This window comes from Motacilla alba, chromosome 1A (assembly GCF_015832195.1).
Source record: "Motacilla alba alba isolate MOTALB_02 chromosome 1A, Motacilla_alba_V1.0_pri, whole genome shotgun sequence".
Classification (NCBI taxonomy): domain Eukaryota; kingdom Metazoa; phylum Chordata; class Aves; order Passeriformes; family Motacillidae; genus Motacilla; species Motacilla alba.
In genome coordinates, this window is record NC_052031.1 from 48,068,573 (window position 1) to 48,082,988 (window position 14,416).

At 41.9% G+C, this 14,416-nt stretch overlaps 1 protein-coding gene across 8 annotated transcripts in view; it reads left to right on the plus strand.

The window, feature by feature from the left end:
- TCF20 (transcription factor 20) overlaps positions 1-13,746 on the plus strand; it is a 130,946-nt gene extending 117,200 nt beyond the window's left edge. For 5 of the 8 annotated variants that reach the window (XM_038152966.1, XM_038152965.1, XM_038152969.1 and 2 more), the window contains 3 exons: positions 4,687-4,736; positions 7,720-7,847; positions 11,601-13,746. In XM_038152966.1, the coding sequence (XP_038008894.1) occupies positions 4,687-4,736; positions 7,720-7,803 (134 nt within the window). In that variant the 3' untranslated portion in view covers positions 7,804-7,847; positions 11,601-13,746. The remainder of the gene's footprint in view (positions 1-4,686; positions 4,737-7,719; positions 7,848-11,600) is intronic. The other 3 variants (XR_005258816.1, XM_038152970.1, XM_038152971.1) reach the window with 3 other exon arrangements.
- The last annotated feature ends 670 nt before the right edge of the window (positions 13,747-14,416 follow it).

Genomic DNA, 14,416 nt, shown 5'->3' on the forward strand with positions numbered 1-14,416 from the left:
AGCTGCATGGAGATGGGATACTTGGACTGTGACTTTCACAAACATATTTAAAAAACAGTGGAGGAGTTGGTAAAACTGGTGAGTCTCTGGTTTCCCTTCAGGAAGAGTATTGTTTAGTGAGAACAAAAGACTTAATTGGTGCTTTTTAAAATACATTTTCCTATCTGTTTCTTCCTTTTTGTCTGTATGTCTGATGTGTTCTTCTCTTTGGCTTCTCATACCAGCCACAAGTCTTTCATCTAGTTGGTCTCAGACCCCTCTTTACAAATGTCTTACTCCAGTCTCTTTGTAAGACCCAGTTCCTCCTGTTCTTTCTGACTTTTCCTTTTTCCAGTTTCCTAGCTCTTGCTCTGGCTTCCTCTTCTCTGCTCTTACTTCACCTCCTCCTCTCCTTTCTTGTTTCTAGTTCTTTTTCCTCTCTGGGCTTTATTATTGCCATTTGGTTCTCCTAACTCAGTTCCTTGTCACATCTCAGCCTGCCTAGTCCTGGTTTGTTCTTGTATATTGTCCTTTATATTCTCTGTTTCACCTTTCTCGGCCTTTATCCAATCAGTTCTTTGTCTTAGCCTCCTGCTGGCACTCAGCCTTAATTCCCTGCTCCTGACTTCCAGTAGCACTGGTCTCCCTCCTGCTCGCCTCCATTCTTTCTGTATCTTGGCTGCCTTTCTCAGGAGGACTGTTTTCACTTCTGCCTGCTGGACTAGTGCTTCCCATTTTGCAGCTTTGAAATGGTCACTTTCTTCTTTTGGGTTGCTTCAGTCTTAGAAATGTCCCCTGACAGCTTCACTGCTTTTGGGTCTGGTGCCTGAATCTGAGGGCAGAGGTTCATTTGCAGGAAAGGCCTGATCACCCCCAAACAGAAATATATTTGGTGGAATTTTTAAAAGTACCTAGCTACTAAAATCTTATAGGCCTCTTCTGAGGATGTGCACATGAAAATCCCCATATTGCTTTTCAAGGAGTTCTGTTTGCTGGTTTTGTGGTAGCTGGCAAGGGCATGCCTTAGCTAAAGTCCAGGTCCTGCTGAAAATCAGGATATTGCAGAGCTTTTCAGAGAAAAAATCCTGAGATGTTTATTACGGGTGGAATAACTTTTTTCCAAGAAAGAGTTTTAAGGAAATCGTTGGGCTGCTTCAGCTGAAGTTTTCAACCAAAACAAACAAAAAAGCCCCAGCTTGAAGTAGATTCTCAGCATTTAAAATTTCAGCCTGATGGTGTGACAGTAAAAGACCTTGTTTGCAGTTGGTTTTATCTGTGGGTGTAATCAAGCTGTCTTAATCCATAGACACTCTTCCAATAAATCTGTGTAAAAGAAATAAGCAAGCTATATGGCATAAGATCTGGTTTTCATTTATGACCAAACAGAAAATGTAGGCTTCCTTGAGAAACAAATCAACATTATTACTCTTTGCTCAGCCTGTAAACCCTTTTTATTGGTTTTGCAGTTCTACTGTCTTTCTGTAGTGAAACTGTACAGGTGCTTCTCAGCTTCCTTGAGCTCAGTGGTAGTTCCATTTTGAAATCAGCCATCCTGCTTTGAAGGATGATGCCACCATGCTTTATTTAGGATCTGTCACAGATCTGTTCTGAATCCTCAGAAGTTTGAGTTAACATTTACAAGGGCTTTTAGGCTTTTGGAATATATATGACTGGTTTTGTATCTCAAAGAATTAAGCCAAACAGAAAACACTTGCTAGAGTGTTTTTTAGGGTATGTTGAGTCATACACACTTGGTTTTTCTGAATTCCTGGAAGTGACCGTGCCTTACTTGAGATGAAGTAGCCATGTTGTATTTTGAAGCAGTTGCAGTGTGAGCTGAAGCGTTTCTGCCTTTGCATCCGTGTGGGTTAGAAGTTGGTCCCAGTCAGTTCTGTGCCTCGTGAAAGGCAGTACGTTTTTGGGAAAGGGCTGGAGGCTGCAATGTGCCAAATGGCTTCAGTTCCTTGCAGCGCTGAAGGCAGCCCTGGGGTGGGACCTGGGCTCTGGCTTCTGCACCCATGGTCAGTGTCCAACCCCACCCTGGTGAGGAGCCAGGCTCTGCCCCGCTGTTGCTAATGGAGTGCTGTGTAAGGCACGTGGCTTCCTAAGTTGCCAGTTTGTACATATGGATGCTTTTATATAGCATAATTCAGGCTGCCTTTTAATTTCCTTTCATAGAAAATAGTCTTTGGCAATATAGGGTGTAAGAGAGCTGAACATTTCTTAGCCATTTACATAAAAATCAAGATCACTAGTGCCACTTAAGTATTTTTTGTATGGAAATGACTGTGGTTAACATTGTCTGTGTTTGGCTTTCATCTGTCCAAATTTATGAAGAGCCTCTGATGTCTCAAGATAACTTAGTCCTAGGGATGTCTCCATGGAAACAAGATCTTTGTTTTCTGAAATTTTATATCCTCTCCCTCTGCTTGTTCCTCCCCACCTGGAGTCAAATCCTGATGGTTGCAGCACACTTGTCCCTACAACATGTATCGCAGGCAGTTCCACTTACAGAAGATTTTTGACTGTAAATTAGGAAAAGATTAACAGGAAAATAAAATGAATTTTCAGAGAACAGAAATCCTGCGTCTTCACAAGTATCATTAAAGATGAGTAACAGGCAGAACACAGAGGGTGAGACAAAAGTATGAAGCTTACAGAAGAATAATTGCTTCTATTAAAAGTGTTTTAGGTTTTCCCTGACTACTTTATGGAGAAAAATCTGTGGAAACAAGGACAAGTCTCAGTTCTTTTTGCTTTCTGCCACAATGAGCTGATCATAGCTCTGTGTCTGCTGACTTCATGACAAATTGTAATCTGTTATATAAAATACTTGGAACTGCTAACCAAAATCCAGGCCAGCTTTGTAATGATGAACAATTTCTGCCTTATTGGTATTCATCTGATTTTCTGCAGTGTGCTGATGATATTTTTCATAGTTGTCCTTTAACAGAAACAAAAAAATTGCTATTAATTTGATCTGCTATTAGTATTTGCAACAAAAATGCTGACCTTAGTAAGAAATGGAGCTCCATACACAGATCAGGATTAGGTACAAGGTTTCTGGCACTTCTTCTTGATCCTTGTACAATCTTCCTTTCTGATGTACTAGCTAAAGAACTGCATTCATTACCGATGTTGGGTTTCCAACAAAGAAGAAAACTCCATTCTGTTCTAACATACTGTGTATGTTTTTGATGATTGCTCTGTATATTTTTGATGATTGCTGTATTATGCAGTGATAATTCATGCTGTAGTCTAAATGTACGATTCCTGCCCTTATAATGACAAGACACTTTATTTATTTCCTGTGATTTGCTAATGCTGCATTTGAAATTATCTGTGGCAGGATTAAGGGTTTTACTCCCCTTTGCTAAAACCTCTCAAATAACTTAGCCTCTTGCATGCTGTTTCCCTTTGATTCAGGCCAGAGGCATTCATGTCGAAACATTAGGCATTCCCTAGCAGAGGGATGCTCTGCCAAAGCTTGGGTATCTAGAAAGCTTTTCCTCAAGCTTTAGTTCCAGTCCCCTGCTGTCTGCTAAACTCTTCCAGCAGATTGAAGCAGCAGGTAGCACTGGTTATGCTACATACTTAAGAGCGTTTTAAATTAGCACATCTTAGTTACCATTGCACTTCTCTACTCGTGAGCTCTTGGGGTGTGTTGGAGTGGGCAGGAGGTCGTAAGCACCTTGCTCAATTCTCCGGGGCAGCGTTGCTCGGTCGTGCTGGGGTGGGGATGGGTGCTTGGTCCTGCTCTTGAGGTGACAGCCTTGGGTCAGCCTCCGATGCAAGAGGTGATTGGAACCGAGCGGTATCAGGCGTTTGGGCAGGTTGAGTGCTGACCCTGCAATTCAGGGTGCCCAGGGGAGGCAGCTGAGCGCTCTGAGGGGAGTGCTGCTTTTTCCTGTGGCTGAAGTTCTGGGAGCTGCCAACTTGCATCACTTAGAGGCATAGTCTGGGAGGGGGGATGCGAGGAGAAGCAATCCTGACTCTGGCAGTGCGGCTAAATAAGTGCTCTGCAAATGGCACTATTGCTTCATTTGTTCCTAAATAAGCAGTTCCATATAAGTGCCTCACTTTACATAATATCTTTAAATAATTAACTAAACAATTTTTTAGATCATAAACAATTCACATATAAGATTCATGAAAGCAGATCTAGGAGCAGCATGAGTGACCAGACTACCAGACATAGTGTCACATTGTAAACTTACCACCAGGATTTGTGATTGCAAGTGAACTGTACACACCCATACCTAGAGACACACGCCCCTGCTCTCCCTGATGCTGGCAGGGCCTTGGGGTAAGGGTGAAACTATGGGTGTACTATGAAATGTAGGGATTGTCTGTTCAGATTGGATGAACGTGTCCATCTTCTGTGTGCTAAAACAAAGAAGGCTGGAATAGCTGAAGGGGGTTGGGATACAGGATTTGTAGACTTGCTGTTGTCATTCTTACTGCATACAGATCATTGGGAAAACCGAGGTTGGTAATCCAAGCAACATTGTTATTTGGGGTGTTGAGTTACTTTGTCTGCTAAAACTTTGGGGGTGGAAGGAATGAACCTGCTAATGACAAAGTATTCCTATAAGAGATTTTTGAATGAAAAAAGGGTACCTGTGAGGCAAGATTAACACATGTGATGTATTATTCAAGTTGGTTTTCATTAAAAAAATAATACATTGCTGTCTTCTCCTCCTTTAGATTGTTTACTAAACGAAGAGAATTTCTCAGTGAGGTGCCCCAAGCACAAGGTAAGAATCCTCTCCTGGATTATACCTGGGTCTCTTGTTGCCCTCTTCTGGTTTCTAAATTTGGATTAGTAATTTTGTTACCTGGATAATGTCCGTAGTCAGAGATGCTTTTAGTTCAATTATTCTGTGATATATGCTTGTGGTATATTCTGGGGGCAAACATAAACTTAAGAAGACTACAAGTTTAAGAAGATAAAATTTTTGTTCCATCTGCTCAGTGTTTCTGAGGTCCTTGATGACTCTTCAGAAAGCCCAGCTTCATTTCCTGAATTCTGTGATAGAATCAGTATGTTGCTTGCTATTCCTGTTTGAATGTTTCATTGAACTGTCGGGTTTTCTCCTTGGATTTACTGAGGATGCAAGGAAGAAGAAAAATGACTTTATGAAAAGGTTCTCCTGGTTTTTGGAAACATCTTGTTCCAGTTTACCAGTAGTAACTGGACTGAGTCCAGCCACTCAGCCTTCAGCGGATCTGTGGGTTGTTCTGTACGCCTTCGGTCCATCAGAAGACCCCCACGCTCCTTCTGCCCAGGGGCTGGCGTCCTTAGTGGTTGTCCCTGGAGGCTGCAAACACAGGGGTGCAAAGAGCTCTCTGCACAGCAAGAGGGGACAAGGTGGACAATACATACCCTCTTGTAACCATAAATAATGGGACACAGTGCTGGGAATAACCCCTCCCAGCCCTTGAGGGAGGATACACCTCTGGGAGGTTGTAGATACCAGTCTTCCAGTTTTAAATGGTCAGAGAGTATCCAGAAAAAAACAACTGTTCTTGTTGCCAGTCGAATACAACAGAAATTGGGCAAGAGTTTGGATGGCTTGTGCTGAAAAGCAAATGATAATAGGGAAGAATTGTGTTGGTTTCTAGCAGGGATTAGTCTCCATCTAGTTCTTGTCTGCAGATCCCTGCCTAGAATTAGACTGACATCTGGTGGTCTTTTGTTTTCACAGCTTATTCTTAATCTGTCTTTTGTTAACATACAGGAATTAGCCTCTTGTTCCTTTCTGGATGTTCTATCACAAAATGATGTATTTATACATACGTATTTAAAATGCGCTGGAAGATTCAAGGCACATTCAGGCTCTTATCCAGAATTGGCCTACTTTTCATTATATAAAAGAAAATAAATTATTCTGCACAACTGTGAAATAATGTTGACAATGTACAGCAAGCTTAAATTAATGCATTAATGCCACAAGAACCTGCAGATCTTGCCAAACAAAAACCGGAAGGATGAGCTCCCCTTTCTGTGTAATGTAACTGCCTAAGTGCCACCCTCTGCTCAACTTTGGATACTTGACTAAAGATAATTGGAGCATGTCCTGGGTTTGGATGGGATAGTTATTTTCTTCTTGGTACTCAGTTGCCAACTGGGGTTAAACTATTACAGAGGGTTGTATATTTGAAGGCTGTTTTATTTTTGCTGCCTGAAGTATTCCAGGGAAATACAATGTTACATAGATGGCTTCGGTCACTGCTGCTCTATGTGAGCACTTTGCAGTGATGGTGCTCAAACCATGAAAGGAAAGAACTGGTTTAGATTCAGGCAAAGAATCCAGCTTTTCTGAGAAAATTCTGAGAAGGCACATGGATTTCTAAAGTCATCTTGCAGGATGGGAGTGGGGCAACTACCAATTAAGTTCATAACAGTTCTTCATGAGGCAATAAAATTTTGAATTCTATTCAGAACTATCCCACTGCAGATAATTTTTTTTTATTGCATCAAAAACATAACTTCAACACCAGCAGTCTTTATTTGACTGAAGTTTGTTTCCTTCTGCTTAGTTAAGACACAAATAATTTCTTTGAAGCCAAGTAGTTTTCTTTGCTTTCTTTCTCTGCCCTCACCGTGTATTTCACTAATCATTACTGGTTTGTTCCCAACCCTTCTGCAGGGTAGAATATAAACTCACTCTGTTCCTTCTATTGTAGTAGCTGGAGTGGGGAATTCCAGACAGTGACAATGCAGGAACAGGAAGGCTGAAAACCATTTCTCTAGAATGACTGGAGAACAAATTGCATCAATTTTTTCGCATTATATGAGTATGAGCAATTGAGAGGAAGAAAGACTTTCAATTAGTCTGTTGAAAGCGATGCTTTTAGGTAACACCAGCTTAGCACTATTAGCAAATTAGTAACTGTCTCATAGCTCACTCTGCTGTTCTGTAGCTAATGGGTGGAGGAGCTAACTTTATAAATCTGCAGCATTAAGTCTCCCAGTACAAGGCCTCTCACCCTTTGACAGTCTGTGCCTCACACCGGTAAACACACTTCATCACAGTAAGCGGCTCCTGGAGAGCAAAGGTGCTTCTTGCCTCATTAACTGTGCTTGACACTTAGGGCATAAGCAAGCTGAGTCCAGAGGGGACTGGTCCTGCCTTTCCGTGTGCTCCCCGGTGAGCTTTTCCATTTCCTTCTGTCAGGATTGATGCTTCAACCATCCATGTCCTGAATGTGCTACTTATGCAAAATATCAGCTTTTATCACAGGGAAAATGCTGTCTGAAAACTGTCATCTTTTGAAGGGTTCCTCTCACAGATCCAAACAGCTCTGTCTGCATCACAGCAAGTGAGGTTGCAACAGACCTGATAAGGATGCTGAGCCATGGAGAGGCTATAAAGAGGATGGGATACCTCGCCTTTTGGTGGCTCAGCCATGTTAGATTGTCTTAAGCCATCTGTTTGGGCAATTTTCAAGTGATGCCTCTCAGCTTGTTCTACCTTTTTGTGTTAAATTCTGTGTTTCTTAAAATTAACCAGGCTTTCATATCTCAGACTCTACTTTTGTGTTATTACCTGCTTTGTCTTGGGGAAAACTCTGTCTGAAAAATCTTTTTCTGACTCCATTACTGACTATACTGACTTCTCTTTCTCTCTCTCTCTCTCTCTCTCTCACTTTCTGTATGTTCCCTTTCCCTACCCCTGTCTTCCGTTTCTCCCTTATTTTCTTTTTCCTCCTCTGTTTGACTTGCTGGTTCGTCAGCCCCTCCTTCCTTGCTCTCTTCCCTCCTTGCAGAACAAGATGGTGAAAGGCAGCCTCAGCACAGAGCAGTCGGAGCGGGGGTGAGGGGGGAAGTGTACTCCTGGGAATGGATATAAAAGCAAGCACAGGTGAGTGGGGGAGAGCTTCCAGTTCCACCTGCTGTCTTACATCCAGTGTCTTCCCCATTTCTGTGAGAAATTAAGGTGCTTCTGTATATATTCAGAAAATTTGTAATATTTTTTCTCTGCTACCATCCTGTACATTTTTTTGTATTTCTGCAGCAGTTCCTTCTGTTAAACAATGAAAGGCAAAGCTTGTTAGCTGTTACAACTGCCTGATTACTCTCTCAGCTAAATGGGTGGCAGAAATCTCGTTTTGTATCATGTCCATGAGGATCTGAAGGTGTTTTTCTGTGACTATCAGAGTAGTTAGTAAGCTTCTGTATAAATAAAGTCATCAAAGTATCTTATATTCTATATGTAAGGAATAAATAATATTGATGAGTTCAGGATTATTGTAACCCAGGATTCCCATTTTCTGGAAATGTGGGTAGATCCAGGGATAAGTAAATCAGTCTTAGCAGGACCCCAGTGTGTTTCTTTTGCCCAGCTTTTTTCTCTATTTTGCAAACAGACATGGGGCATAGAAGGTAGAACTGTATCCAGAAGTGGTCACAATTCCATAACTTTGTAATGTGCCCCCCAAGTTCCTCACTGCACTTCCTTCCTGCCTCCTCCTTTGGCTAGGCCAGTATTCATACAGCCAGGTGAGAACTTGGTTGGGAATTCAATTTGTCTGAAACAGCTTTTTGCCACGTTAGCATCAGAGCTGGGTCATTTTCCTAATCTTGTTCACTGTGTGGCTGGGAAAATACTCTGGCACATGGAGGGAGTAGCATTGAGGTGGGACTTAGCACCCAGGGAATGGGATGAGGTTGGTATTTCTTAATTCTTACTCAGTGGCAAGTGCACTGCAGTTCAAAGGCAGCAGGGTGGATTAAAATGAAATAAGTGTTCGGTTTCAGATTAGTACTTGCTGGCACCCTGTCCGTGAAACTGCAGCCCAAGAAGGTCTCTTGCCTTCATTTCACTACTCAGTTGCATTTCTTACTCAAGCTCTTTGCTTCTCTGTCTTTTTCTTGCAATCATGAAGGGGAAGTTGCTCTTTTCGTGTCAGTTCTTGGAACTGCTGATGGTAATCCCCTTCCTTCATTACGTTCCCTTGCTTCCTAGGCACCTTCCCTGACTTAAAATCTTTCCTGTTTTTCAAGTAAAGTAATTGTGAAGTACTTCTAAGGATGTTCTGTGTGAAGGAAGAGAGGTTAACTGGAAGATTGTGGGGTTTTGGTGCAGTAGCAGAAGACAGGTAGTGTCCCATATAAACACTTTTTGTAGACTGACTGCTGACTTGCTTTAGATCAGCCGTGTTCTGTGACTTTCCATTTTTAATAGCATTCATTCCTGGCTTTGGAGTGTTGTTTTAACAGTTACCATGTAAACAGTGTTTAACAGTATTCAGTGTTTGAGAAGCTTTCTCCTTCCATGGTAAAGGTCACTGGGATTCCTTTAAGCTTTTCTCTTTTCCTTAAAATGTAACAGGCATCGTAATTCATAATGTTAAAGCACGACAAGAGTCCCACAGCCAAAGTGCCTCTTCTGGCTGTTTAACACTAGGGAAGGGATTTTTTGGGCCATTCCATTAAGGTACTGGTGAACATTACTGTGTCCCAGAGACCTTTACACAGCTTTGTTCCCTGCATTATTTTCCAATGCTAGCTCTTTTTTTATATATCATAGGAATGTCTTGACTGAAGACCTTGCAGGCTGTGGAATCTCTGCACTGTATTCACTGTATGCTTTAGATATCTCTCTAAGGCATCATTTCTTTTGAAATCCACTTATTTAGCCATCCCCTTTCAATGTTCAGAATATCTTAAAAATTAGGTTCTCCAATTCCAACCTGATCTTGCATTTCAAAATAAAAGCCACGCAAATTTAAAAGATCTCTATTAAAAAAAAAAAAAAAAAAAAAAAAAGTTGTATTACTGTGGTAATTATAGAACTTTAGGGCAATTCTGTAGCAGTCCAGGTAGGAATGGAACTGTCCTTCTGCTGGCCTCAGTGCAAGATACAATGGGTACTCAATTGTGAGATTATTGGGCTGTTTTAGTCCTGGTTCACTCCCAGGCCTAGCAAGTTAAGAAGAATCCTGCATGTTGGACGACATCCAGGCAAGTCAGTGTATTCTGTCTTCGTTGCTTCTCTCTCCCTGAGCCAGTTGCCTCTAGAACATTTGGATGAAGTCCAGATCTGGAGAGTGACTGTGAGAGCAAGTCTGGTGCTCTGGATCTTGTCCAGGAATGAGGCAGGACTCTCTGTGTGTTGAGCCTGTTTCTTCCCTGAGCCAGTGCCTAATGCTCTGGACCAATTCCAGGCATGGGCAAGCTGCAGTTGTACAGGAGCCAGAGACAGCAACACGGCCTTGACACTCCTTCAGCGAGGGCTCGCAGTTGCACGGTAATGAAACCACAAAGGGCAGCTGCCTGAACTCTCCGGGAGCCTCCCCCTTTCCTCTTCAGCTGGTGCTCCGTGACCCTGCCCGTCTGGTTTTTGTGTGTGCTTGCCTGACTCTTTACTCACTCGCAGCCTGGCACTCCTGGATGGGGGATATGTGCAGCCAAGAGTTGGGCTTGCTGGGATGTAATCTAATTGGTGTGCTGATGATCAGAGCAGTATTGACTTCTGCATCACACTTAGTTAGGGTTCCTGGAGTTTAATTGCCAGCTATGAACAAACATGGGTGTTTCTTTGCTCCCAGGCACACCTCTAATTCCTTTAGCTGCTTTCCATATGCATCGCTTCTGGTGCAAGTTCTTTTCCCAATCTCACTAGCTGGTAGGAGGGGATTTATCTAAGTCATATCTAAGTAACCTTACTAAATAAATAAGTTGCTGTTGGGCTTACTTGTGGTATGGGATAAGGGAAGGAAGGAATATATTATTTCAAGCTTTGCTATCTCTCTATGCAGAGCATGAGTACCCTAACTTAGAGAAATGAAATTTTAACTTTGTAGTTTCTCTTTTGAGCTGAGCCTCCACCAACTTAGTAAAGTCCTGAAGTTCATTTTCTCACCTCAGAGAATTTCTGCACAGGGTGAACATGTGCCAAGCACTTGGACATTTCCACATTTGTCTTGCAAGACATCACAAGCTTAGTCCTTCTATGACTCTGTTTCTGTAATATGAAAATTAGATCAAAAAAGCAGCAGAAAGAAATATCACCCGCTCTTCAATTAGTTAAACTACACACAGCTTTACCTTTAGCTGGTGAAATCCGGCAATTTCCCAGGTTTGGTTCCTGGACTCCTGCAGTTTTGATACTAGTTTCATTATCTGCTACATATTCACTGGAAACCACCATTGGATGGTAGCAGCGTGGCCCATAGGGAAGCATTTGGGTGCAGTCCCTCGTGGCATCCCGGGAGCTGTCGCCATGCTGGGACATGCTTGGCCCTTCCCTTTCCCAGTCTCACGGTCAGTGTGAGGAGCGGACATGAGGTGAGTGAGCTCCTGCCTGGCTGCTGAAGGTAGAGGTGAGTGCTGTGCCATTGTGGTATGGATCATCCTGTCATCCCAGACTTCCTTCAGAACTGAGCTTGCTTAATTTTTTTTTGCTGGTCGTTAAACAAAGAGTTTGATCACATGGATCAGCTTTCATGAACCACTCGCCATCGTGTATATCCGTTTTCAGTCCACAAAGCTGAAGAGCTCTTGGTGTTGCTGCTGTGGTAGGCTGCTGAGTGGGTTTCTCCAAAGCCTGAGGGGCCCGTTTGCAAATGGAGGGAAGGAACCATACCAATATTATTTTGACTTTGTTTTTCAGGTTAGGCTGTTGAGATAAAAAGCGGTGGACATTCGTGACTGAATGGAATCTCTCCCACTGTGCAGCCATGCCCCCTCTCGACGTGCCTGCCAATGCCAGCACTTCCTTCATAAATTCTTACATCACACTCAAGACTGATGACATCACAGAATCTGACCAAGGAGTCTGAACCAGCTGTTTCCATGGACACAATCTCCATAGTGACAGTGGGGCGGGGAGGGGGAAAAAGGATACAGGTGGGGGGAATTAAAGAGGGAGGGATAAATATATATATATATAAAGATCTATTTTTTAGTCTTGAAAGACTTTGTTTTAAATGAAAGGTGCGCTATATCCCTTTTGACGCTTTGGATTAAGATTTTAAAAACCCCATATAAATTAAAAAAGAAACTTATAGCTAAAGTAAATATTAAATCCAAAATAAAATCAAGGCATGTGGAGCCTAACATTTTGTGGGAAAGAATAGCAAAACTGGGAGTACTCCAGACAGGACTTGTCTCTGTTCCTCTTGCTTTCTTTCTCACAACATCTGATGAAATTCAATTTTGAAAGGCAAATAAAATACCGATAAATTGTTTGTAGGGCGTGGGAGGAAGGCTTGGATGACTGCAGGTAATTTGGTGTCAGTAGTTGTGTCTGAGGGGTAGGGAGGTTTCCATTTTTGAGAAACACTATTAACAATGTAAGCTTGAATAACATCTGCAGACTCTTGGGTCATGACACTCATGAAGTAAGAGGTGGCTGCTGCTTGCTAGGTCCCATGCACCTCATTGGTGTGGGAACACCTGCACCACACAGGGGAAGGGAGCACCTGCCCTGTGTGCAGCAACGTGACCCCCAGATCGTTCCAAGAAGCTGCTTTCAGTTTGGAAGGCAGGTGAGAGGAAGACATGGTTTACTTGCCAGATTGGGGAACGAAAGGAAGTCTGAATGTTGGTGGAGTCAATGTATCTTCAAACTGATTGGGGTAAATCCACTTGGCCCTCTTTTTACTTTTATATTTTTGCTTTTCCTAAGGAAGGAAGAGGGAATGTCAGTGTAACAGCCTACACTATATGGTTATTCGGGGTAGGTTTTATTTTCCTTTTTTTTTTTTTTTTTTTTTTTTTTTTTTTTTTTTTTGTAAATTATGTAATTTTAAAACATTTGGATTTTAGGAACAACAACAAAAAAATCATGTTTTTTTTCTTGTTAAGGCCTTAAGAAAGGGGTTAGTGCATCTTTCAGGGGTCACTCTGCCATGGGAAAAAAATAGCTGTTTCACAAACAGTTTTATATAAAAAAAGCTTAAAAAAACCAAAAAAACTAATAAACTTCATTTTAACCTTGTCTCCTTTTGTTTTGTGCGAACTTGATTTGTTTAAAAGGACAGAGACAGTTCTATCTGCTGCTTTTTGGTTTCTTTGCCTTCATCGGTTCTGCCTTCAGTGATGACCTTCTGAACTGGCCCAGCAAGAGGAAGACCACAAAGGCTTTGAAAAACTAAAGCTTAGGATTTGTTTGATGTTCAGACTTAACGAGCCAATGACTGGATGAATTTTCTGTTCTTGTGAGTTGGTGGTATTTCACCAGGTCACTGACTTCTTTCACTCGTAGGATGGTAGCGTATCCTAGCGATATCAAACAGCGTGTTGTTTACTGGGAAGTCACTAGAGATAGGGATCTAACCAGCATGACATGGATTAAAAATGGGGTTGATATTGTGGGGAGGGAAGAACTATTTTAAAAGTTATGTACTGGATGCTTGCTCAGCTACTCACATTTTGGAGTATTCAGCACATAAAAATAAAATCTATGATAGCTCATATTAAGATATCTATTTTAACTCTATTTTTAAAAGATCAATTTAAAGATTTGGGAGATAATTTGGCAGTTATTTATTTCTATAAGTTGCTACTCTCACTCATAAATATTTGGAAAGAAAAGGCAGCCTTCTGCTTACTCCTTTCCCAGTAGCAGCTACTGAAGTTAGTATGTCCTTTACATTAAGAAATAGACCTGTTGTGATAAATGTCACTAATGTGTCATGAATTGGTGCTGAAAATATTTAACTGCTGGTGTAGTCAGAAAAAAGTCATTTTTAGCATAGTTAATGTGATTGAGTAAATGACTTCTTTTCAACTGAATAAAAATTGGTTTTTTTTTTCATAGTGTCTGTTCTATTCTACATATTCAAAAAATAGTTCCTGTTACTGCATTTATTTTATGTTGGTGAAGAGTCAACTCTGTGTGTAGCACCATGACAGCAGAACAGTGTGTGCTGGAGCTGGTGAATTTGACACTTTCACTTTGGCTCTTCAGGGTGGTGTCACAGCAGAGGCAGAAGGGTTTTGGGTAGCTGGGAGGGAGCCTTGGAGGTTTTCCATGTGGGAGCTTGTGGCAAGTATGGAGATTCAATATTTCCTCGTGCACCGTGGCTGGAAAGTAGTGGCAGTTGTGTAGAGCAAATAAAGAAACGGTGCCACAGTCAATTCTGTGGGAAGTATCTTGCAGTGGGAAGTGCTTAAAATCCTTCGACTCAGCTGTGGCTTAATCCCCCCAGTGCTGTGGTCAGAGGTGAGGGGTGCTCAACAGTAGAGCAGGATTGTCCTTGGTGGTCGAGTCTTTACAGAAACCAGAGCTGTCGTGATTCTAAAACCTAGCCAGGAGGAATTAAAACAATGTGTAATGGCTTCCTGGGAGAACTTGGAAGTTATCCAGAAGAGTCATAAAATCCTGTTGGAAATAAAAATTTCTTTTGGCTGAGAAAACACAAAGTGCTGAGTGGATTTTGAAAGCTGTTGCACAAAACATTTACCTGCTCCATGCTGCAAAAG